The sequence below is a fragment of the Protopterus annectens genome, chromosome 2.part1 (assembly GCF_019279795.1).
Source record: "Protopterus annectens isolate FY-2018-M chromosome 2.part1, PAN1.0, whole genome shotgun sequence".
NCBI lineage: Eukaryota > Metazoa > Chordata > Ceratodontiformes > Protopteridae > Protopterus > Protopterus annectens.
In genome coordinates this window covers 863,405,495-863,432,005 of record NC_056729.1, presented here as the reverse complement: position 1 = coordinate 863,432,005, position 26,511 = coordinate 863,405,495, and the positions used below count along the sequence as shown (strand labels likewise).

The window sequence follows — 26,511 nt, the reverse complement described above, 5'->3', positions numbered from 1 at the left end:
GAAAACTCTGTAGTTTATTGTAACTAAATATTAAGTATTCTCCTGTTTTCTATTTTTAATTATCCATTATTAAATTCATTATACCTTTTCATTGTGGCTGGTCTTTTACTGAATTGACGAGAGTCCTTGTGCTTATTTTAGTGACACTGTGACCACTCTGATAAGCCTTACTGCTTCAGTCACACTATACCATTTATGTCAGTATTAATTTGACACAGTATGATTGGTTACCCTTTGTAAGAGCCTTAGAGTATCTGGCTGCTGGCAGCAGTCTACCTTGTAGTCTGTAGAAAGGGGACACAGATGGTGAATCTGTGTCAGCCTTTCCCAGGTGTGTGTGCATGTGTGTGTGTGTGTGTGTGTGTGTGTGTGTGTGTGTGTGTGTGTGTGTGTGTGTGTGTGTGTGTGTAAAAATCATATATTCAAGTGTGTGTGTCAGATACTTGGAACTGGGACACAGTTCTCCAAGGTGGGTCTTGTTTGGGATCTGGAGAGACAAAGAGTCCAGCCCGAGTGAAGCATGTTCCCTGTGTGCTCTTGGGGAAACTTGTGTTTGATGCAGGGAGCTGCACTTGACATATTGTGTAAGTCCATTTGTGTTTTTAGTGACTATCTCTCACTGGTGTCAGTGGTGAGGACTGGGGCTCCTTGATTACTGGCCTGGGGTAAAGAGGGGTTGTCACATATTGGTGTCAGTTGTGGGATATTAATTGGACTTCAGTAGCTTGTAAGCAGTTGTCCTGAAGGTGTGTGTACTCTTAATAGCCACAAAGTAAACATTTAGAGTTTCAGTTTCACAACAGTTTTACATTTTTGTTAGCTAGTTTAGTCAGGGAAAGCAGACAAAGATGTCAGTAGAAGATTATAGCAAGCTAACAAAGAACCAGTTGGCCAAGGTGTGTGAAGCTAAAGGAGTGGTGCATGCCAACCAGACTAAAGAGGATATGATTTCATTCTGAATCACAGCATGATCTAGAAAACAAGGAGATAGCAAGTCTGGTGATTGGGATGTGCAGCCTTTGGAAACAGGACAGTTCACCTTTTCCTAGTAGGACTTAAAAATCCATCTGGAGTTAAAGAAACTTGAACTGGAGACCAAAGAGAGACTGTAATATTTGGAGGCTGAAGAAAAGGATAAGCAGCATCAGCATGAACTGCAACATTTGGAGACAGAAGAGAAACTGTGGCATTTGGATACCTAAGAGAGACTGTGGTATTTTGAGATGGAAGAAAAACTGCAGTGATTGGAGGTGGAAGAAAAAGAGAAGCAGTGACAACATGAGAGGGAGATGTTGACTCTTCATCAGGGTCATGGAGGTAATGAGGGAATGAATAACTGAACCACAAAAGTAATAAAGGTCAGTAAATGTCTTCCCCAATTTGCAGAGGGGGATGACTTTGCTAGTTTTATTCATATATTTAAAAGAGTATGTAAACAATATAATGTTGACCAAGAGCTCTGGGTATGGTCCCTGACCCACTTACCCAATGGTAAAGCTGTAACTGCTGTTTCTAAATTGTTTGATACTGACTGTTCAAATTATGAAAAAGTAAAACAATGTTTATTGAAGTGTTATAAGTTAACACCTGAAGTTTACAGGAAAAAGTTTCATGAGCATAGATGCAAGGCAGATGAATGTGTATGTGATTGTATTGCTGAGTTAAGTACTTACTTTTATAGATGGATGAGTTGGTGTCAAGTTACAACATTTGAAAGGCTAACAGACATTTTGGTGAGGGAACAAGACCTTAGCACTTTACGTGAGGACATGAAAATCTGGTTGGCAGACCAGAAATGTAACTCTGCAGATGAGCTGGGGAGAAAAGGGGATCTCTACCTAGCAAGCAGGGACATCACTGCATATGAACAGGATACCCAGAGCTGCACATGGGTATAAGGGAGCCCACGGTGGCCAGCCTAAATCACTCCAACAGATTCTACCAGTAACAGGGGAAGCAACGAGTTGAGGTACATGGCCAGAATCAATTGTTAGATGTTTTAAATGTAACCAGAGGGGCCATGTAGCATACAAATGTCAACTGAAGCAAAGTGGGGAACAAAAGGTGAAGGAGCTAGTAAGTGGGAATAACTGCCTACCAGTGGAAAGTTGTCTGGAGAAAACAGAAGTACCAACTCTCACTAGAGTTTATATCCTCTGTTAGTGGATGGAAGACAGGCCACTGCAAGAGAGACACAGTCTCTGACATAACCATTGTGAAGCCTGCAGGAGGTAAAGAAGAGCAGAGTACTTGCTTGGGTAGTCCAGACTAGTCAGAGCTTTAGGAGAGACCCCATTCCAAATACCTTTTGCCAAGGTTCACCTTGACTGAGAGGGTGGAAAAGTCAACAAGCAGGTAGATGTGATTGAGGATATCCCTGCAGATGTCAAAATAGGGAATGATTTTGATAATGTAGTACCTTGTGTGCATACAGTTACATGCAGTCAGGCTTGAAGACAGCCAGGTACATCTGGTAACCTGGGGAGGGTGCAGACAGGGGTCTATATTAGAACACCTAATTATCAACCCCAATTCAGTGAAAATCATTTCAGCAATTCATTGAATTTACCAAGGGCAAAGATTAGTTGGCCAACTACACAACTTTGCCGTTTTCTCCACTGTAGTGCAGTCTCAGAGTTGGTATATATATATATATATATATATATATATATATATATATATATATATATATATATATATATATATTTAGGGGGTGTGGGGGGAAAGCCTTCCATTTGGGTGGATTTGATTTGCGTAGATGTTGGTCAGTTATGCTGTAGGGTGTGTATTTACTTGCCCTCAGTAAATTCAGTGAATCGCTGAAAAGATTTTCACTGAATTAGGGTCAAAGATTAGGTGTTTGCTGAAATGGCATTTCAGCAAACTAATATAGACCCCCCCCCAGACAGACCCCATGCCTGAAGATGAGATTGGTGATGTGGTTATTTCAAGGAGTGAGCTACCTAGTAGCAGTGAGCCTGAAAGTGAACCACAGCTGGTGGTAGGTACTGATGTTCCTGTGGACAAGGTGACTGCAAGGACAGAGGTGAATGGTAGTACTCAGGTTGACAGGGAGGCATTGTTGTCAAATGATACTAGGCTTTCTGTGGAAGGGAAGCTGGGAAGAGCCACAAAAGTAGAGTTGAGAAAGGCACAGCTTTTGGACCCTACCTTATGAGGCTTGAGGGAGGTAACTGAGGAGGCACCTGTTGCTCAAGGAAAAGGGGAGTGTGTATACTGCAGCAAATGGTTACTGTACAGAGAGTGGACCCCTTAGTATGGGCTAGAGTGTGAGGTAATACACCAGTTGGTAGTGCCCAAAGCCTACCATCTGGTACTTCTAGTCATAGCCCATGACACTCCTTTTGCAGGACATATGGGTATAAAGCATATCAAGAGTCGTATTATGCAAAATTTTTATTGGCCTGGTTTTGCATGGGAAGTAACAGGGTACTGCAGGACCTGTAAGCAGTGCCAAAGGGTAGGCAAGGCAGGAGGCAAGGCCAAAGCTCCTTTGATGCCTTTGTCTGTTTTTGAGGAGCTGTTTTAGAGGGTAGCTATGGATATTGTGGGTCCTCTGAGTACCTCATGTTCCACAGGAAAGAAGTATGTCCTGGTGGTAGTAGATTATACTACCAGCTACTCTAAGGCTGTGGCTCTGTCCTACATTGAGGCAGAGAAGGTGGCAAATGCTTTGTCAGAGATTTTCATGAGGGTAGGTTTCCTAAGAGAAATACTGATTGACAGAGATGCCAGTTTTATGTCAGACCCACTTGCTTGTCTGTGGAAGCATTGTGGGGTGAAGCACCTAAAGACCATCCCCTACCAACCCCAGACTAATGGCCCAGTGGAGAGGTTAAACTCTACACTAAAGACCATGCTACGGGCATTTGCAGACCAGTTTATGAGTGAGTGGGACAAATATTTGCTCCATCGACTGTTTGCATACAGAGAGCTACCCCAGGAATCCACAGGGTTTTCACCCTTTGAGTTACTGTATGGGCATAGGGTGAGGGAGCTTTAGATTTGATTCCTGATGAGTGGGAAGATGGGTGTGAATCCCACAAGGGGTCTGTTGTGACACCTGTCCCATACCTCAGGAAAAGGCTTAGGGAGCTCATTGGCTTGGTCTAGGAGAACCTGGCAGGAGCCCAACAGCAGAAAAAAGGTTTGGAATGACAGGAATGCTTGAGAAACAGAGTATGCTGAGGGACAGCAGGTTATAGTGCTTATTCCTGTCAGACACAATAAGCTGCAGGCAGCTTGGGAGGGACCCTTTGAAGTGGTAAGTAAGGTCAGTAATGTTAATTACATGGTAAACCTGCTAGGCAGGAGGCAGGGGCAGAAATTGTACCATGTTAACATTATTAAAGCCTCAGCATGTCAGGGAGGTCCTGAGCAGACTGCAAAGGGCAGAGCTAACCATTAAGCCCAGTAAGTTTCAGGTGGGTATGGCAGAGGTCTCTTACTTAGGACATAGAGTGGGGAATGGTAAGAGTAGGCCAGAACCTGATAAGGTGGAAGCTGTTCAGGTGTGCCCTGCCCGTTACCTAAAAGTAAGTGATGGCATTCTTAGGGACAGTGGGGTACTATAGAAGGTTTGTTTCAATTATAGTAAAATAGCTGTTCCCCTCACAGACCTGACAAGGAAAAACAGGCCAAACAAGGTAGTGTGGACCCCAGCCTGTGAGCAGACATTCCAAAAGCTTAAAGGGGCTTTGGGAGGACCCCCTGTATTACTCAGTCCAGATTATAGCAATGCCAGTGCAGATGGATTCACAAGACATGGTATATGTTAATGTATTCCCAGTCAAGCCTATTTCTCTCAAGCAGCATTTTTCCAGGGTCACTTGAAAAAATAGCTTTTGTCTTCAAAGGGGGGGGGGGGTAGATGTGACATTGTGAGGTATTGTCAGGTGTAGCAGGAGAAGCAAGACAGTGCATGTATGGCATATGCCAGCATGGCTGGCTGAAGTTCTATAAATAATTTGATGTCATTTGACTGTCAGATTGATTTGTATAGATGCTTGCTTGTAAAAATGCATTTGTAAAAGTTGCTTATTTTAAAAATGCTGCAACAGAATCTTAAGAGAGTTCTGAAGGTGAGTTGTGCCAGAGTCAGGTGACTAGATGTGATGTCATTCTAGAATCAACTGAAGGATGGAACTCTGGCAGCAGCAGTTTGTTGTTTGTTTTTCTTTTTCTTTGGAACCTGATATAGAGGAGCTACATCAGTTATCATAGTTCAGTTGTTCAGTTTTTAGTTGTACAGTTCAGTCAGTGTGTAGTATCTTACCTTGCCTTGTGGAAGTGAACATCTCAGCAATACATCTTGCCTTGTCATAAGTGAGTTAACTAGAGCCAGTTTCTCTTTAGTTCAGTTAGGAACTAAAGAGATTAGTTTAATATTATTTTCTTTTTTCTGTATCTGTGAGATTCTATCCAGCTGTGTTATTTTTATATTTCCTGTGACTGAAAACTCTATTGTTTATCGTAACTAAATATTAAGTATTCTTCTGTTTTCTATTTTTGCCACGGTGGTATGGCAGTAGCATTGTTATCTCACAGCAAGAGGTTCTCCCGTTCAATTCTCGGCTGGGCTTGGGAGTAACTTCTGTGTGGAGTCTGCATGTCCTCCCCGTGGTTGGGTAGCATTCGAAAGACATGCATGTGTAAATTGGCGTGCCTTCGTTGAAGGTTGAGCGTCGAGCTGGCACCTCGGCATTTCGTAAAAATCTACTGCCAATCATTAGCAGACCGGAGTTCCGCTGTGGCGACCCCTTACCGGGAAAAGCCGAACGACAAACAACAACAACAACATTAAATATTTTTATACCTTTTCATTGTGGCTGGTCTTTCAGTGAATAGTTCTAGCAACTTGAAAGTACTTGTGCTTATTTTAATGACACTGTGACCACTCCGATAAGCCTGCTTCTGTCACACTCTACCATTTATATCAGTATTAATATGACACAGTATAATTGGTTGCCCTTTGTAGGAGCCTTAGAGTATCTGGCTGGTGGCAGCAATCTATCTTTTAGTCTGGAAAAAGGGGACACAACTGGTAAATCTGGTGTGTGTGTGTGTGTGTGTGTGTGTGTGTGTGTGTGTGTGTGTGTGTGTGTGTGTGTGTGTGTGTGTGTCAGAAACTTGGAAGTGGGACACAGTGCTCCAAGGCGGGTCTTGTTTGGGATCTGGAGAAACAGAGAGCCCAGTCCCAGTGGAGGGTGTTTCTGTATGCCCTTGGGGAAAACTGTGTTTGATGCAGAGAGCTGCATTTGAAATAGTGTAAGTCCATTCCTGTTTTTAGTGACTGCCTCTCACCTATGTCAGTGATGAGGACTGGGGCTCCTTGATTACTGGCCTGGGGTAAAGAGGGGCCGTCGTAGTACACATGTATGACATGGACATATTTTGATGACACATAATAATAATATAAAATGACCAAAAAAATGAGAGAGATAAGTGTTGGGGTGAGAGGAAAAAAGTGATAAGATTAGTACCTTCATATGTAACATACAATGTATTAATACAATTATTTGACTCTATCTTAACCTTTATTCTTAAGACTACCACCTCTTAATAGATAACTATACTTTTAAGACCACCAGCTCCTAACAGATACACATTTCACTACAGATTGCAACAAGTACTCCTTTATATGTGCATATTTTGCACATATGCATGTTCAAATTATACAGATTACAGTTTACAGTGGGCTATATGTGCCAGTGGTCTAGAGCTATTACTTTAAACCTTTATGTTATACATAATGTAAGAATTAATATTACTGTATAGTTGGGAAGTGTGGTATTTGAACCCACCACCTGTGACTAAAGTCTAATATTGTACTCTTGGTTTGTTCTACAGGCTAACACATGCATGCTTACTTTTATAGTTGATGTATGCATGCTGAAATTGTTACAACTGTATAAAGTACCAAAAAAGCTATATTTAACTTATAATGCTACAGTAAAACTAGTCTTCTGCTGTATACATACCACATGCCTCCCTCATGCTTGACAATCTAGCACCATGGGTCCTAAGATTTCACTCCCTTTCTACAGCAGCTGTGGAAAAAAACTAGAACAGAATACCATTATAAATGCCAGTCTTGCCTATATTCAGCTTTTAAGCCTTGCAAGTACTCTCTGTGGTTGATACTTACACATCTGTAGGATGTCCTCTGTCCTAAATTCTTCTGTCAAATGGTCGGGTGTATCCCTCTTCTAGATGTTGATATACTATCACTGGTTTATACTTACTCCTGCAGTCAAGTCATCACATATGTCACTGAAATGTTAGCTGATTATCTTTTATTTGTCTATGAACTGAAAAATGTAAAAGAAAACAGAATTGTATATGAATCATTCTCAACATTTTGAAAGATAATTATTATTTCATTACAGTAAAATGCATCTGTTATTCTTACTTATTTTATAACCAGGGGCACATTCCCTAACCTCCTCTTTCTACCAGCGTAGAATATCATGGTAGTGCCTGAAAAGGTGCATGCACTGCTCACCTATGCAGATGGTGCCCATTGCAGCAGTAACCACCTTGGAAAGGCAGAGCCAAGTATTCACCATATATTGGGGACCCCCATGAGACATCCTCAGGAATAATTCCAAATGGTTTCTGCACAAGAAGTACAGAACAACATTTTGAATCCTTCTTGCACAACCTGGAAGTCCAGATCAAATATTTGCCCTCAGAAGACAGAGGCTCTTCAATCATCACAATCTACTGGAATATGGTTGCACATTTATGTCTCCATAAATTTCAGTTGTCATGTGGAAATACACATTCATGTCTGCACACATTGTAGTTGTCATATGGAAATACACATTCATGTCTACAGACATTGTACTTGTCATATGGAAATGCACATTCATGTCTACACACATTGTACTTGTCCTGTGGAAAACATCAATGCAGTGCTATGCTTCAGGATATTGTACTGAGACACATATAATTGCATGCCAGTTTGGGGTTTGCATTATGAATGTTTCAGTGATACACTTGTATATAACTCATTCCTTTTAGTCCAGAGATCCTATTTACTCAGTGTTGTTTCAGTTTGTTTAAGAAAACAGCATTTCCTAAGTATCTTTAAGTAAAATGTGCTACAATCATGGCGCTAGACTTGTTTATATATGAAAACAGATTCACAAAGCTAATGGTTCAGAGTTTCAACAAGGAAATTATTATCCCTGTCTTTTCTGCTACTAAATGCGTGCATATAAAGAAAAATGTGGTGGATTAGAGTAAGCAAGTTTTCCATCAAATGTAAATAATCAATAAAGAGAATTTTATTCTATTAATCATGCCAAGGTACATTATTTCTGCTGCAGAACTAGAGAACAAAGGCAGTATACAATTTTAACTGAGACTGTCTTCCAGAAATAGCTGTGTGTGTGTGTGTGTGTGTGTGTGTGTGTGTGTGTGTGTGTGTGTGTGTGTGTGTGTGTGTTGTAATCTGGATTACTAGGATTACTGACAAACAGAAAGGACTATTCATTCTGTATATTTTAACTATATGTTATTTCAAAACCACTAAAGCATGATAAATAATCAAATAAAAAATAAAAACAAGTTAAGAGATAAAGCAGCAAAATGCTAAAATATTTTGCATGACTATGTTTTATTCTTCTCTTACAGGTCAATGTGCTTACTAAAATATACTCATTCTGGGACACCAAAGCAAGTAAAGATTTTGGATAATGTTATTAGTGGATTCTCTTTAAAAAGCTGTCAGCGTTCTGAAAAAGGTAACAAAAGGAACTGTGTGTTGAACAACAAAGTGATGAGTTTAAAATAATATGCCATAACAAATTCAGCTAGTGGTTTCCAACAGTTTCAGTCTACATTGTGTGATACTGTACAGTCTCACCAGATATCACAAAGCATGGTCCACACACACACACATGCCCCACTTAAATGGATCAACACATGATCCCGTGATCACCTTCAGTAACATTAAATCCCAATTAAATCCCAATTCACAACAGAACATTGGTCATTGGCATTTCACCTTCACACAGTAGATAGCAGATATTTTGACAAGAAATGATTTGTGATGACCAAGGCTGGTTGACTAGAGCTAATGAAGTATATCTAGAGAGTATCTGATCTTGCAGTCTGACACAAAGTGAAAATGTATACGAGGAGGGAAAATTACAGGCATCAGTTTGCATTTCTTTTTAGTTTGTTAGCAGATTTCATTACAACAAGATGTAATAGCATGCTCATCCATCTGCATGACAGAAAAGGAATAAAAACATGCATAGGATTCAACAGCAAGAGTTCATCTTGTGGCCTAAGTCCTGGAGAAGCTGTTTGGAGATGGATAGAAATGACAAGTCATAAGTTGCTAGTCTCAGATGTAAAGGGGCATATTCTTGGGAGTAAATTCCTAGTAAAATCCGAGATGGAGGCCAGAGATTACTATAATTCACCCTGAAGACATAAAAGGAAATCTTCTCTTAAAATTCAGTCTCTTGACTAGGAAATGGGATCTTCTTTGCTGTGCTTTATTACTGCACTTTCAACTTAACTCCTGATGAAGAGACAAAGCAGTAAAGCAAGTATCACTATATCAATTATAAAATGTTTTGGGAAAAAATAAAATGAAATATATATCTATATCTATATATTTAACTATCAATATCTATCTATATATACCAATACAAGGAAAAACTAGTTGTAAAGGAATGATAGCATCATACAAATTGCTAAAAATATTTGTTGTCATAAATTCTAATGTAAGATCCATGTTAAAGGTTACTTTGCTGGCCAACATAAAAAAACAATCTGTCAATAGCAGACAGCAGGCTTAATCAAAGCATGGACAAATGGCATAGCAGTTCACAGTATTCCATTTGCAAATAAATCAAATAATTCATTAAGTTCATCAGATTCTTTTGGCTGACGAGAATGAATCGTACATTTTGATAACAAAGGATTCAACATCAAAACTGAACCCCTTTAATCTAAACTTCACACAGTTGTTGAGGATATATTTGCAATTTGCTTGTATCAAATTTTTGTTCACAACATGCAACTTCTAAAACACTGACACGTGTTTTCCAAAATTTATGCATGCATTTTCTGCACTATATGAAGTGTCCGAATCTAAACACAGACTATTAACTGCAATGATCTCTTTAATTCTGTCAGCAATTGCTGTAGTGGTTTCATCATTACCGTCATAAAATCTTCACACCTTCAGTTCTCGAGAAGGAGTGAAAGGTCAAGGAAATAACTTGTTATTGCCTTTGCTGGAAGCACCTGATCCAATTCCAAAATAATGAGCAGCTTTAACAGCACTGACGCAAAATTCCTGCACTTTCGGACCCAGTATATGTAACTTGTTGCTTTTGTATGGCCACATGAAATTTTAGAAGCTATGGTTGAATCAGGGAATAGTTTTGCCAGAAGCTTGTTGCCACATTCCTGACTATTATAGCAGTGCTGATGCATAACACCATGATACGTAGTGGCTGGTTCGGCTGCAATAACACTGTCTTTTTCTGGCATATTTCTCAAACAAAAAATGCAGAAATCACATGAGACTGCTTTTGTGTCATTACCACATTCTTGTGCTTAGATGACTCAGCATTTGTTATAATGCCTTTCGTCCCCTCATATTTGATAGTAAACTACTGTTGGCAGAGCGTGCAGTTTGCCATGTGATCATCAATTTTTGACAACCATGAAAAATCCTCAGTGATCCACTCTTGCTTGAAAACATACAGTCTTCTCTACTTTCTTTTAGGCGTGTCCATTTTATGTGAATCAGAATTATCCAAATCTTATGATTCGGATTGATTACTATTACTAAAGTGTTCAATAAATTTTGAACATGATACCATGTTTAATAGATACTACTAACATCTAGCAATGAGTAGACAAACAAATATTTATGCCACCAAAGATTATAAATAGACGTTACTTACAAATCATCACCAGCTGTGACACAAAAGTCTCAAGAATGTAAAACAAATTGACTGCAATTTCTACCTACTGATTTTAAAAATCACTAAAACTATTGAACTGTATTTCATGCCAACATTTTTAATTTGTTTAAATTTTGATTAATATTTGCTGCCATCCAAGTTGCCCAACTTGCATTAACTTGCAAGACTGTACTGATCAGGAGTACAGGATTATGGACTGGAATATGATTATGTTAGTATGTTAGGAACAAATGTACAATAACATTAATTATGGCAATATGGGATCAAATTCCTGGAAAAATCTCATACTAACCTGGACACTGGATGGCAATTGTCAATTCCTGGATGGTCCAGATGAATCCTGGATGGTTGGCCCTAGATTTGTTATAAATAAGTGCATATACTCCTGGCTAAAACAATTCTTTAAATCACACATATTTAAGTTCATTGTTTGGATAAATTCACCTTTAACTGCTCTGACTGGAATTACTCCTTTTTGGCTTGCTCAAGCATTTTACTATAATGCACATTTTGCTTATTTTATGATTTCTTGCTACCTAGTGTAGTAATGTATTTAGGCATGAAATGTGTGCCTCATTTCAATTCCAAAACTAAGTGAGAATAGACAGAGAAATATTTTTCACTTTTATGAATGATCACACTTTTTCAGATTTGAAGCAATTTTGAAATGAGAAATCTCTCCAATAGGAAGTAAGAGGAGAGGTTCCCCTCCTCCAATAAAATTCCTTCTTTTATTTTGTTGATGCTTATTTGCTTGAAAAATCATGTTGCTTGATTGTATACAGTTATAGAATTTGTATACGGTATCATACTCAGATATATAGATGATATTATATCATCAAACACTGAATGCTCTTATGAGCATACAGCAATCATTTTAGAGTGACTCTAAAATGATCTCAGGCAAGAAAAACTAAAACTATTTCCTTTACCCCACTGCAGTGTGATTTCATAACATATGAAGTTGTGAAAAAAATCCATAGAAAAGAATCTCTCATATGAGCGTTTGCTCTTATTTACTGGTTAAAATGCATTTGCTCATATCAGCGTTTGTTCTAATGATGTAGTTTCCAGGTATAGCTATCTTCGCAAAAGGAGTATTACGCATTTCTTGGCACTGAATTCTCTACTGTGGCTCTGACACCAATTATTATTGTGTCTGGCCTTCTTGGAGGGTATTTGTGTCTGAGATTCTATGACTGTGCAATCATCTACAAACCTGGTCAGCCAGACAACCTTGACTTTAGCTTTGAATACATGAAATCAGATGAAAAAAATGAGCACCGCCCCCAGCACTGAGGCTTGAATTACTGACCTATTTGTGAAGGTAGATTCCACTATCCTAAACTCTTGGGTCCTATCTGTGATCCAGCTGGCTATCCAGTGGGTGACATAGGGGTTTATACCTACTTTCATGAGTTTGTCTACAATACCCAAGTGGGGTATTGTGTTGACTTCTTTGATCAGGTCAAGGTAGGCAGTATTCACCATTTTAGCATTGTAAGTTGTTTTGGTGACCGTCTTGAAGAAGTCTACCAGATTGACTAGGTATTGGCACTTGGCTTGTGTATCTGAATAAGACAATGAGGCTTGGGTGTTTGTCTGACGTTTATTACACACAAAGACAGAAGGGATGGATAGCAGAAACATTAAACTTACTGAACTAACTGACTGACTGCTACACTCATACATGCTCTGGCTGCTCACTCAAAATGGCACTCTTGTTTGCACATGCTCAGTACTTATATGCACACGCCCACTGACTGGAATTCTTCTTAAAGGTACATCACACACTCTGATCTACATCCTTCCTCTTTACTGAGCTGTCTCAAATTAACAATGACATTTGAATAGGCATGCAAATTATACAGACAATAATAAACAAAACAATAATCATGTCCAGGTTGCCGTGTATCTGGAACTAGGTCTGGAAATGCAACCTGATCTTGTTAATGTAATGGTAAGAACTGGGTTTAGGAACAGAGACAGTCACTGGGGAATGTTCTACTTCAGGACTTCCAGGGATATTCTCAGGAACAGGGAGAGCTGACGGAATGTCCTCTGGAACAGGAACATTGGATAAGTCACTCTGAGAATTAGAGTCTTTATTACAAGCAAGATGCTGTAACACTGGCATGGATGCTGGTAGTAAATACTTCCAATACTGCCTAAATTTCATTCCATGTGATTCCACAATGTACGATCTTGGTTCTTGACACAAACGTTTCACAAGTCCATTCCAGTCAGAACCTTTTGTTGTCTGCATCTTCACTATCTCCCCTTCTTTTAATGGATTGAGAGAATTGCTGGTCTTATCATAGTAGGAATTCTGGGACAAACACTTTTTCAGGAGTTGGGCTTTCACTACTTTGTTGTTTTAGCACACTGAACCAACAAATTATTACCGATTGGTAATGTGGTTCTGATTTGTCTCAACATAAGTTTCTGGGCAGGTGAACCAAGTTGATTATCACAAGGAATTTTTCTGAGATTAAGCAAGTTTAGAAAAATATCGGTATTGTCACGTTTGGATTCATCCAACAGCTGCTTTTCACTTTGAACTGCCCGTTCAGCCAAGCTGTTTGACTACGGGTATTCAGGACTTCTCGTAATACAAACAAAGTGCCATGTTTCAGTAAATTTTTTGAACTGCTGACTTGTAAATTGTGCACCATTGTCAGAAATGACTCTGTGCAGACTATCATGGACAGAAAAATGTCACTTCAACTTAGTAATGACAGTATTGGATGTTAGGTTAGGAAGCAGGTCACTCTCAAACCAATTTAAATAAGAGTTTACTAACACCATGTAATGTTGACCATTCCACTTGAAGATATCAGTAGCTACTGTCAACCAAGGTAGTTCAGGAAACTGGCTTAACTGAAGTGTTTTTTTTTGTTCATGCAGTTTTGTACTATTACACACAGAACAAGAAGAAAGTACTTTCTCAATAATCTTTGACATAGAAGGCCAAAATACTAGTTCTCTAGCCCTTCTTTTGGTAGAATCAGTTCCTGGGTGGCCACGCTGCAAGATCTTAATATACTCTTGTGGCAAGGATTTTGGAATAATCACTTTAGGACCTATCATGATGATATCATTGCCTAACAAAATCTCATCTCTGTAAGGAAAATACTGCTGCACATCTACTAGTAAACAAGATTGTTTTGACAGCCATGCTCAACTGATAAAGTGGTTGAGTTCTGAAGAATTGGATCTGAAGCTGTGTGAGTTCTAAGCTCCTGAAGATGTGTGGAAGAAAAATTTCAAACTTCCATGACTTTAAAATAAGGTTGCTCATTGTCATGCTGTTCTGTGTTTTTTTTCTGGGTGATTAGGATAAGGTATCAGCAAGATAAAGTAGTTTGCCTTTTGACTGAAATTGTACTTTTGCAATTCAAGCATCATACGTTGCAATCGCTTTCTTAAAATAGTGACTAGAGACTGGTGGTCAGTTTTGATTTGAGTAGGTCAGCCATAAATATAATCATAGAACTTTGAACATGCAAGCACAATTGCCAAGAGTTCTTTCTCAATCTGGGCATACTGCATTTCGGTTTGGGTAAAAGTTCTTGATGCACAGTCTACTGGTCTACCTTCTTGAAGAATGACTGCACCAAAACCAGACTTAGAAGCATCACATGAAAGAGTTACTGGTTTGTAGGTGGACTGACCATTTTCTGTTTCAGGACATCAAATACTCTTTGGAGTTGTTCCAACCAGGACCAGGTTACATCTTTGCATACTGCTCCACTAAGAGAGCTGAAAGTTGACTCAAATCTGGAATGAACTTGCCCAAATAGTTGACCATGCCAAGAACATTTTGTAGGGCTTGGACATTGTCTGGAGCTGGCATCTCAAAAATTGATGTTTGCTTGGAAGGATCTGGTTGTAAGCCTGAACTGGTAAACAAATGACCCACATAAGTAACTTCTCATAACCTGAATTTACATTTCTGAGGAATCAGCTTAAGATTCACTTAATGAGCTCATTCCAGAACTTTAGTGAGGTTTCTATCATATTTCCCTTATAACTTCCCTTAGAAATTAGATCCCTTAAACACCCTAAGCAATTACAGCCACCAGAGAATACCTAAAAACTCACTGGTCTTGCCACTGCACTCATCCTGCTTAAACTACCTTTCTATGCTTCAAAGACTCCCATCACTGCCTCCCCTCTCTTATCCACTCTCTTCCTGTATAATCTCACTAGTTTCCCCTCTCCTTTGAGCATCTTATTTTAAACTAACAAACTTATCTTAAACTTTCTACCTTCTCTGTCATCCCTCTTCCTCCAAACTCTCCTCCCACCTTCTACTCCACTGAACCTTTACATGCCAAATTTGTCACAAAATTGTTTTGTAACACTGCTATTTTATCAGTTTTGTATTTTGCTTCTGTTGGTATTATGCTTACTCAGGCTACAGCCTTTTTCACCTCCTACTACTACTACTGGAAAACTATATTTACCTTGTATGCTTGTATTTGAATAATAATGTTTTTTAATTATCTAATTTCTACTATACAAAAATTGGATTACACTGTGGACCTGTTCTCCCCAGGTCTCCACTGAAAAGGGGCTATTTTAGCTCAGATGGACTAACCCGGTCAACAAATGTAAAATAAAATAAATAAATAAAATAAATAAATATTTGACTTTTCCATTGCCTCCTACTAGAATATCATCTACTATAATAGCACATGCATAGCCAGAAAAAAATCTGTTTCACTGCTCTCTGAAAGACTTCACTGGAAGAATTTATTCCAAATGGCATATTCAAAAATCTGTACCTTCCAAATGGCATACTGAATGTGGTTAGCATTGAAGATTTACGACCAAGCAAAATTTGCCAAAATTAACTCTTTGCATCAAAGACAGAAAAAACAGTGGCATTTGGCATGAGGGAAGCAATTTCCTCAACCATGCACATAAAATGATTAGGTCTTTTTAGTGCTTTGTTCAAATCTCTTGGATCAATACATATTCTACTATCATCTGAGCTTTTCATATGAGCTACTACCATGGAAGATATCCATTCAGTTGGTTCTTTTATTGGACAAATTACTCCTTGCTGCATCATTTTGTCTTGCTCGGCCTTGAGTCTATTCTGCGTGGCTACTCAAACTTTTAGTGCTGGTCTGATAACTGGGCTTACCTTGGAATTTAACTTCATTGAGTACACAACTGGAAGTTTGCCTAGTTTGTCTTCAAAAATATCAGCATACTCAGAAAAATTTGTCTGGATGAAATTTCAGCTGTTCTCATTCAAGCTTACATGATGAACATCTTTATTAACTGAAAGCAGTCCCATTTTCAAACTGTCTCTAAGGTCTAATAATGATTGCACATGTCTCTTGACTACATAAAACTGCAAGTCATAGCTGCTTCCAGCAGAGTAACATAAAAGCACTACTGAGCCTTCGGTTTGAATTTCTTCACCACCATAAGCAATAACCTTTGCAAACTTTGCCAAATCACATTTTTCTCCAGCTTTTATTCTAGCAAAATTACTGCTGATGTAACATTGCACTTTGAACCAGTATCTACTTTGAGCTCTACAGGTCTCCCATCAATCCGAACAGTACAAAAGATTTCACTTTTTGCCTATAAATCTGCTGCACTGACTGTTTCACCAAGCACAGACACAACATCAACATAAAAAGTAGGGTCACAGCTTCCTAACTGATCAACTTCCCTCTTTTAATGCTCTCTTTTAATAAAATAATGTGCCTTATTTGATTTATAAAACCTTTTGAAATTATTTCACTTTTTACAAGAATGGCACTGCTGACCAAAAGCTAAGCACTTTTCTCATTTGGGCTCGTGATTTCCACCAGAATTATGACAGGTAACTATAAGGCTAGCTACATGTTTTGCTGAGTCACCTCTGTGCTTTGCTGCATGTACCTTGGGCCTTACTGAAGTTGCTCTGGGATTTGCTGAAGCTTGGGTTGTGGTTGCCACACCGTTTGGCCTGTATCTTTTAACCTCATGTTGCATACTATCAACATTAGCATTAGAAGAAGCAATGTGCATGCTTTTCTCATTTGTAAGCATATTTGTGTGCTTTTCTGTAAGCTCATATATCTGACAAATCTCTATGGCCTTGTTCAACATTAAATCACTGCCTCAAAACAAAATCTTTCTCACTGCATCACTATTAACACCATATACAAGCTTGTCTTTTATCAACTCATCGCTTAGAACACCAAATCTGCATGTATTAGCATTATTTCTCAAGTCAGTTATATATGGTGCAAAGTTTTCACCAGACTTTTCATCTCTTGTGTAAAATAAGTGCCTTTCCATTGTAATATTTGTTTGATGGCTACATATTTCTCTAAATTTACACTTTAAGCACTCATGTTCTTCCTGTGTTTCAGCCGGCACCAGAATATGGTGGTCTTCCCCCTCCCCTGCAAACACAGCAGGTGAATACACACATGAATTCACTCTTTCAATGGCCTCTGAACCAGCTAAATTAAGCAGAGTAAATACCTTTGTATGTGCATCTTTGTCAAAAAAAAAAAACAGCCTGTATGAAAATATCATACTCTTGCTCAAACTCTTGCCAATTTTCTGCAATATGCTTATCAAACACAAGCAGACTTGGTCTGCAAAATCCTTCTGCCATGCCAACAATTATGTTTAAACACAATGCCATCTTGGCCCCTGTAATTATGTATGAACATGCACACACACCAGGTACTTGTAATAATATTCAAATGCACAATAAACTCTATGAAATAACTATACTTTGTGAAATATTTTTTGAAAAATCTTGAGTGGATGGAAAACAGAAAATTCACCCCGGTGATAACTACAGTGGCTCTACTCTACAGAAGCACTGGGAGCTAAGGTTGGGTGGCACGATGCCAGTGTAATCCTATGACTAGGCTTGTAAAGACCCCAGGGCCATTAGCCTAGTACACAGCTATGAACCTATGAAATGGCTGTACTTTGTGAAATAGCTGTACTGTAATACTGCACACGTTGGCCAACACCTTGCACACTTCGAATACTTTGAATAGCTTTAGGGAATGTGAAAAAGTAGTACATTGTGAAAAATATGGTCATTTCCCCTTTTTTATACATTTTATGCCATTCAGACATTGTTTTAAATGTTTTCATAATTATTTTGAATATTTTTATCAATATGTCATAGTTTCGGACATTTTGTTTAATTAGAAATTTGTTTTGAATGTTCTGAGTGCTTCATTTTATATTTGTTGCAAAAAAAAATCATTTAAGTGAGCTTTAGTACCTGGAATTCATTTCTGACTTGTTTGTGAGCAGTGTTGTGCTAGTTACTTATAAAAGTAATAAGTTACTATTACTACTTACTTTTAAGTGAAAGTAATATATTACTCTTACTTATTACTTTTCTAGAAAAGTAATATATTACTATTACTAGTTACTAACTAAAGTAACTAGTTACTTTTGAGTCACTTCTACATAAGTATAGTTTATCAATTCTCATATTCAGATTTACTCAAACAGTACTTGTGTGTGAGGAATACATGCTACATGTAGTCTTTATAGTCAGTCACAATTTAATACTTAAACCAAAGTACATACAGCCAGCAACACAAGATGCAAAAATGTTTACAGAAAATGTCATATAGGTCTAACAAAGTCAACCAAAATATCACTTTATTTAGCTATTCACAATGACTACACAATGAAGCCAGCTTACAGAAAAGTATTTCACAGCTATCAGCTGCTGTGCACATATTTTATTTGTACTTGAATGTACTAGCTACCAAGTTATTCTTACAGGTACAAATATAAAACCATTCAAGATGTGCAGCACATTTTATTCTTTGTCTCCATGTATCTGGTCCCTCACGCTGCATCTAAAAACCCAGATTTTCCCCAATCTAAAGACGTACACTCATTTGGTGAGCTGATGTTATCATTAGTGAATGACTGCTAAAGACTGGTTTGGTGACATGGCATTATCCATATTTCAGCACCTCAGTGATTTGCATAATGAAACCGAGGACCATCAAAAGAATCTACCTTCTAGTGAGTGCCATTTAAGACAGTAATGTGAAGGATCTGGGGAAGAATAACACATCACATCCAGCCAGTGCTTAGAAATCCAGAATGTTTGTTTATACAGTTCTTTCCACAAATCTTCTGCAATAATGAATTCTGCTTTACCATCATTTATCCCCCTCTTTGATCTTGTACTTTTTTGTTGAGAGGAAGAGGAATAACAGCTAGGAACCCCCCCTCCTTTATATAGTCCTCAAGCATTTTTCTTTGAAAAAGTAAGCAAAGCAGTGGATAATGGTTATGCAGTACATATAGCATATTTGGACCTGGTCAAAGCTTTTAACATTATGCAGGGATTATTAATAGTGTTGTAAATCTGAATACAAATTCTTATGTTGTATGTTGGATAGCTAACTGGTTGTCTGACAGAATGCATGTGATTAGAGTTGCAAGTACTTCTGAAAGCAAAAAGGTTACCAGTGGTGTACCACAGAACTCAGTTTTGGGCCCTCTCCTATTCGACATCTATTTTTCATACCTTCAGGTCAACACTTCTAGCCTATAGCTATCTAAGTTTACAAATGACTACAAACTGGATGTTTTTATTTGATCTTCCACTACTCATAATTGCTCCAACATGGGTTAGACCATGTTAACAATTGGTACAAGAACAATGTCATTGAACTAAATGTGAAAAAAATGTAGCATAGTTTGTTTTGGTAAACAAAATGTTTTCTTGTCCCTATAAGTGACATATTTCTCTAATTAGACAGTCACAAGAAATCTAGGCACTCATGTTGATAATTCCTTATCATTTGCCGTCATGTCTCGAGAGTAGCTCAGAAAGCTTTCTATGTAGCTCATCTAATTTCCAAAGGCATCTCCATCAGATCCAGAGAAGTCTTCATTCTCCTTTACTCATATCTCCTCAGAACCTTAATTAAATATAATGCACCTTTTAGCATGCATTTGTCTAAACAAATCACTCAACTCAGGAAACCTTAGAGATTCAAAACTAAACAAATCAGTAGCCTCAAAAATCTTAGTTACCAGGACAGACTGGCAGGCCTCTCTCTCTGTACTCAGTCTCTTATAGAGTCTTCTGTGAAGACCTCTGTCTAGCCTTTCGAGATGTGAAAAAAAACCCCTCTATGATCTGTTCTTTCACCGAACAAATGGAACCAAAAATACCAAGTAAAAGGAACTAAACCTTCATCAACAGAGAAATAAGACACATAGGCATGATAAATTCATATCTTAATGCATCCCTCACATTTAGAATAAACTTCACTACATGTCAAATAGATTAGTGCCCTTATCACCTCCAAAGTAAACTTCAATAATTGGATGGGTAGCCTATGATGGCCCTTTTTCAGCAGAGACCAGGGAAGAAAAGTTCCACAAATACAAAATTGAAGTAAGTACAAAAAGCAGTTAAAGAAAAATATACAATATACAAAATAAAATATAAGATAGACATATATATATATATATATATATATATATATATATATATATAGTATAAAATATAGATATATAATGTGTGCAAAACAAAATACATACTTATTTGAGATATTTTCAGAAAATTAAGGAAAGTTTAAATTACTAGAAGTGGCATGGATGAAAATTTAGTCAAGATGAAACAAAGTAAATAAACTTGTAACTGTAAACTTGTTGTCTGTCAACTATGCTACAATACTGGCTGCTTATGATGTAAACAAGCAATAAAAACAGCTAATGTTTTCCAGTAATGGCCCTTTACTGGAATTCTGTAAATTTCATGGAAAGCTTTCATAAACATAACTAAATATTAATTGGATCTAGTTTTGACAAATGTGATATACACAGATAGTAGCTATGGTAGTATACTATATCATGCATAACAAAACACAGCTCTGATGTAAAACTCACTTACTGATATGCTTGAAGCACTTATTAATTAGACCACAATGCTATTCATGACCCTATTACTATTCCCAGGGGAATGATGCTTCTAGGCACCAAACTGTAACACTTATCAAGAACAGCTTTGGCTTCCTAATAATTGACTGAGTTGCAACGTATCACATGGAACTCACAGAAACAATGAATATTATAAGGTGATTTTTTTTTTAAGATGTAGAAGAAGGGCTGTCATGGATGATGTGAGAGACAGTTCCAACCCACAACTTAAATTACAAAATGCCAGATTGCATAAGCTAGGGGAAAGGAGGAAAAAATCTCTTACTAATACTCATTATTTATATAAATTGCATTTGCAATAAGTACATATGTGATGAATCATTTTGCTTCCCTGAGAGAATTAATTCTCTGTTGTTTTATCAAGTGAGGTAGAAAGAAACCATTTCTGATCAGTTAAACAACAAACACATAATATGACTGAATGTCTCATTTAGTTTTCATGCTAGTACTGACTGATTAATCTTCCCCTGTTCACAAGCCTCGTAAGCGGCTTATCTCTATAAAATAATCGTCTTTTTTTCCAAATGAGGCCAAACCAGGCCTTAAGTGCAAGAGGTCAGTACAGTAGCATTATATAGGCTAAAAAGCATTCCATGTAATATAGGTACAACTTTGTACAAGGACTTCATGAATATGCTTTGCAAGGATTTGAAGTTTCCTTCCACCAGAAATTCTTAATGCAGATATTGTGACATCGGAGCACAGTGCACACTACTGCCTCGAATAAATGTAGACAAAGAAATAAAATATAAATAAATAAGTGACATTTAACATTAGGAGCATTCTGCAAGCTAACCATTACTGTCTTGGGATGTGGCCCACAGCAGCTACTCGAAATAAGGTTAAAATAACAGTTATACAGCAGCGTTACGAATACTGGCAACCAAAAGTCCTCCATAAACCCACTCTTCATTTAATGACTTACAGTGCTAGCTTATCCAATTAACCTTTTTTTTATTAAACTACTGCTTTCATAAACCATGAACACCACACATACATGCAGACACACACACACACACACACACACACACACACACACACACACACACACACACACACACACACACACACACACACACACTTCCCTGAACATGATTCCTGTTTGAGAAAAAAATAAAAAGATTTCCTTACCCCACTCGCTTGCACTTATTCAGTTAAATCCATTCGGACTGCCGTTCCTGCTCGCAGAGCATTTGAATAGCCGGAAATGTGTGCACGACTTGAGCTCCTTGAGCTCAATTCCGACAGACTGGTAGCTCTGATGGAGCTGATGTCATCGCGCACGTGATGACATCAACTCACAAAACACAAAGCGCGAAAAATAAAAAAGAGAAAAAAATTGGAATTTGGAACACTGAGTAATGCAAAAAGTAATGCACATTTGCATTACTAGTTTTCTCATATGTGCTTTCAGTCTGTCTGCTCACTCAAAATGGTGCTCTTGCTTATACGTGCTCAGTCATTATATGCACGTGCCCACTGATTGGAATGCTTCTTAAAGGTACAACACACACTCTGATCTTCAGGTATGACTTGCTCTTGATGAAAATAAACTAGTCTGGATCTAGTGTATGAAGGTTTCTCTGTCATTGTTTATCATTTCCATAATTCTTTACATGGTTTTGCATATGAGGCTAGTCAGACTTATGTGTGTGTAGTTATCCAGGTCCATAGATGGCCTACCTTTGTGCAGAGGGATTACAGTTGCTGTACTCCATGCACTTAATATGAAGCCTGTATAGAGGCTGTGGATAAATAATCATTCTAGTGGTCCTGATAGGTTGTGTTTATGCTGCTAAGAAGGCATCCTGGGATTTTATTTGGGCCCATTGATACAGTGCTCTTAGCCTTGGACTGTGCTCTGAGGAACTGTTTCCTAGTGGCAGTTGAGGAGTTATGGTTAAGGGTATTTCCTAAGGTGTACTGGGGAGAAAGACAGGGGAAAAACTGGAGCTAAATTTGTTGGCCAGTAGATTTAATATATCGTCTGGCTCCATATAGGTGGCTTCATTTACAAACCCTGCTAGAGCTCAATTTGTGCCTGATGGAGGGTGCTTCATAAACAATCTGAATTACAGAGCTACATAAGTATATTTTTATACTTTATCTAATTGTTCAGTGTTTCTTATCAGCACTGCACTGGTTATATTTATTTGCTTATCACTACTGCATTGTTTTTTATTTATTTGTGTAACAGTTGTGCACTAGTTTACTGCACTGTTTTTATTTATTTGTTTGACTGAATTATTTACTTTTCTGTGTCCCCATTTATATGTTTGCTGTTCTGTGGTTGAATTTTTGTTTTTCCTCCACCCAACTGCTGTTGTGTTCTTAAAGTTGGTGGTTTTTGCTGTTGCCCGCCCCTACTGGGAGTTTGTGGTGTACTCAGTCCAGAGAGGTAAAACTGGTCAAACAGCTTCTGTGTTATCTGTTTGTCTCAGGCTGTGGCTTTGGAAGGATCTTTTATCTTGCTGGTATAAAAATATTACATTTGAGTGAATCCCTGCTCATCCTGCTAAAACTCCATTTCTGCCTGTCGGAGATTGCTTCTTAAACAATCTGAATTACAGAGCTACATAAATATATTTTTACACTTTATCAGCTTCTTTTACTGTATTTGTGTTTCCTCCTCCTGCTGCATTACTTCATTTTGCTTTATGGATGGCACAGTGGTGCAGTGGTAGCATTGTCACCTCACAGTAAGAGGTTCTCCAGTTCGATTCTTGGCTGGGATGTCTTCTGTGTGGAGTCTGTATGTCCTCCCTGCATTTGTGTGTTTCTTCTGGGTGCTCAGTTTTCCTCCCACATTACAAAGACATGGGTGTGGAGTATTTCTCCCTGGGCCACCGTTGAAAATTGGCTTTGTTCCAAGTCGGACTTTCCCAGTTAAATAAATCCAATTGGTCAGTATTTCTTATCAGCACTGCACTGGTTGTATTTATTTGCTTATCAATAATGCATTGTTTCATTGTTTTTTATTTATTTTTGTAACAGTTGTGCACAGTTTACTGCACTGTTTTTATTTATTTGTTTGACTGAATTATTTACTTTTCTGTGTCCCAGTGCACCCTTCATTTACAAATCCTGCTAGAGCTCAATTTGTGCCTGATGGAGGGTGCTTCATAAACAATCTGAATTACAGAGCTACATAAGTATATTTTTACACTTTATCTAATTGTTCAGTGTTTCTTATCAGCACTGCACTGGTTATATTTATTTGCTTATCACTACTGCATTGTTTTTTTATTTATTTGTGTAACAGTTGTGCATTAGTTTACTGCACTGTTTTTATTTATTTGTTTGACTGAATTATTTACTTTTCTGTGTCCCCATTTATATATTTGCTGTTCTGTGGTTGAATTTTTGTTTTTCCTCCACCCAACTGCTGTTGTGTTCTTAAAGTTGGTGGTTTTTGCTGTTGCCCGCCCCTACTGGGAGTTTGTGGTGTACTCAGTCCAGAGAGGTAAAACTGGTCAAACAGCTTCTCTGTTATATGTTTGTCTCAGGCTGTGGCTTTGGAAGGATCTTTTATCTTGCTGGTATAAAAATATTACATTTGAGTGAATCCCTGCTCATCCTGCTAAAACTCCATTTCTGCCTGTCAGAGATTGCTTCTTAAACAATCTGAATTACAGAGCTACATAAATATATTTTTACACTTTATCAGCTTCTTTTACTGTATTTGTGTTTCCTCCTCCTGCTGCATTACTTCATTTTGCTTTATGGATGGCACAGTGGTGCAGTGGTAGCATTGTCACCTCACAGTAAGAGGTTCTCCAGTTCAATTCTTGGCTGGGATGTCTTCTGTGTGGAGTCTGTATGTCCTCCCTGCATTCATGTGTGTTTCTTCTGGGTGCTCTGTTTTCCTCCCACATTACAAAGACATGGGTGTTGAATATTTCTCCCTGGGCCACCGCTGAAAATTGGCTTTGTTCCAAGTCAGACTTTCCCAGTTAAATAAATCCAATTGGTCAGTATTTCTTATCAGCACTGCACTGGTTGTATTTATTTGCTTATCAATGATGCATTGTTTCATTGTTTTTTATTTATTTTTGTAACAGTTGTGCACAGTTTACTGCACTGTTTTTATTTATTTGTTTGACTGAATTATTTACTTTTCTGTGTCCCCATTTATATATTTGCTGATCTGTGGTTGAATTTTTGTTTTCCCCCACCTAACTACTGTTGTGTTTTTAAAGTTGATGGCTTTTGCTGTTGCCCACCCCTACTGGGAGCTTGTGGTGTACTCAGTCCAGAGAGATAAAACTGGTCAAACAGCTTCTGTGTTATCTGTTTGCCTCAGGGTGTGGCTTTGGAAGGATCTTTTATCTTGCTGGTATAAAAATATTCATTTGAGTGAATCCCTGCTCACTCTGCTAGAGCTCCATTTGTGCTTGATGGAGAGTGCTTCCAAAACAATCTAAATTACAGAGCTACATAAGTATATTTTTACACTTTATCTAATTGTTCAGTGTTTCTTATCAGCACTGTACTGGTTGTATTTATTTGTTTATCAGTACTGCATTGTTTTCTATTTATTTGTGTAGCAGTTTTGTACTAGTTTACTGCACTGCTTTTATTTATTTGTTTGACTGAATTATTTACTTTTCTGTGTCTGCATTTATACATTTGCTGATCTGTGGTTGGATTTTTGTTTTTCCTCCACCCAACTGCTGCTCTGTTCTTCAATTTGTTGGCTTTTGCTGTTGCCCGCCCCTACTGGGAGTTTGCAGTGTACTCAGCCCAGAGAGGTAAAACTGGTCAAACAGCTTCTGTGTTATCTGTGTGTCTCAGGGTGTGGCTTTGGAAGGATCTTTTATCTTGCTGGTAAAAAATATTACATTTGAGTGAATCCCTGCTCATCCTGTTAGAACTCCATTTGTTGCTAATGGAGATTGCTTCTTAAACAATCTGAATGACAGAGCTACATAAATATATTTTTACACTTTATCAGCTTCTTTTACTGTATTTGTGTTTCCTTCTCCTGCTCCATTACTTCATCTTGCTTTATGGACTGCGTAGTGGTGCAGCGGTAGCATTATCACCTCACAGCAAGAGGTTCTCTGGTTCGATTCTTGGCAGGGGTGCCTTTTTTGTGGAGTCTGCATGTCCTCCCTGCATTCATGTTTATTTCTTCTGGGTGCTCTGATTTCCTCCCACGTTGCAAAGACATGCGTCTAGAGCATTTTTCTCTGGGCTTCCACTGAAAATTGGCTTCATTCCAAGTCGGACTTTCCTGGTTAACAAATGTTAAATAAATCTAATTTGTCAGTGCTTCTTATCAGCACTGCACTGGTTGTATTTATTTGCTTATCAGTACTGCGTTGTTTCATTTTTTTTATTCCTTTGTGTAACAGTTTTGCACTAGTTTACTGTACTGCTTTTATTTATTTGTTTGACTGAATTATTTACTTTTCTGTGTCTCCATTTATATATTTGCTGATCTGTGGTTGCATTTTTGTTTTTCTCACACCCTCCCACCCAATTGATGTTGTGTTCTTATAGTTTGTGGATTTTGCAGTTGCCCATCCCTACTGTAAAGCTGATAAGGGACACTCCTCCCAGTCCC

General features: G+C 38.1%; 1 protein-coding gene across 3 annotated transcripts in view; it reads left to right on the top strand.

Annotated features, from left to right (window-relative positions):
- Positions 1-26,511, top strand: part of LOC122794259 (plasma kallikrein-like) — a 943,559-nt gene that overhangs the window by 240,498 nt on the left and 676,550 nt on the right. For all 3 annotated transcript variants that reach the window (XM_044062509.1, XM_044062510.1, XM_044062511.1), the window contains exon 6: positions 8,662-8,771. In XM_044062509.1, the coding sequence (XP_043918444.1) occupies positions 8,662-8,771 (110 nt within the window). The remainder of the gene's footprint in view (positions 1-8,661; positions 8,772-26,511) is intronic.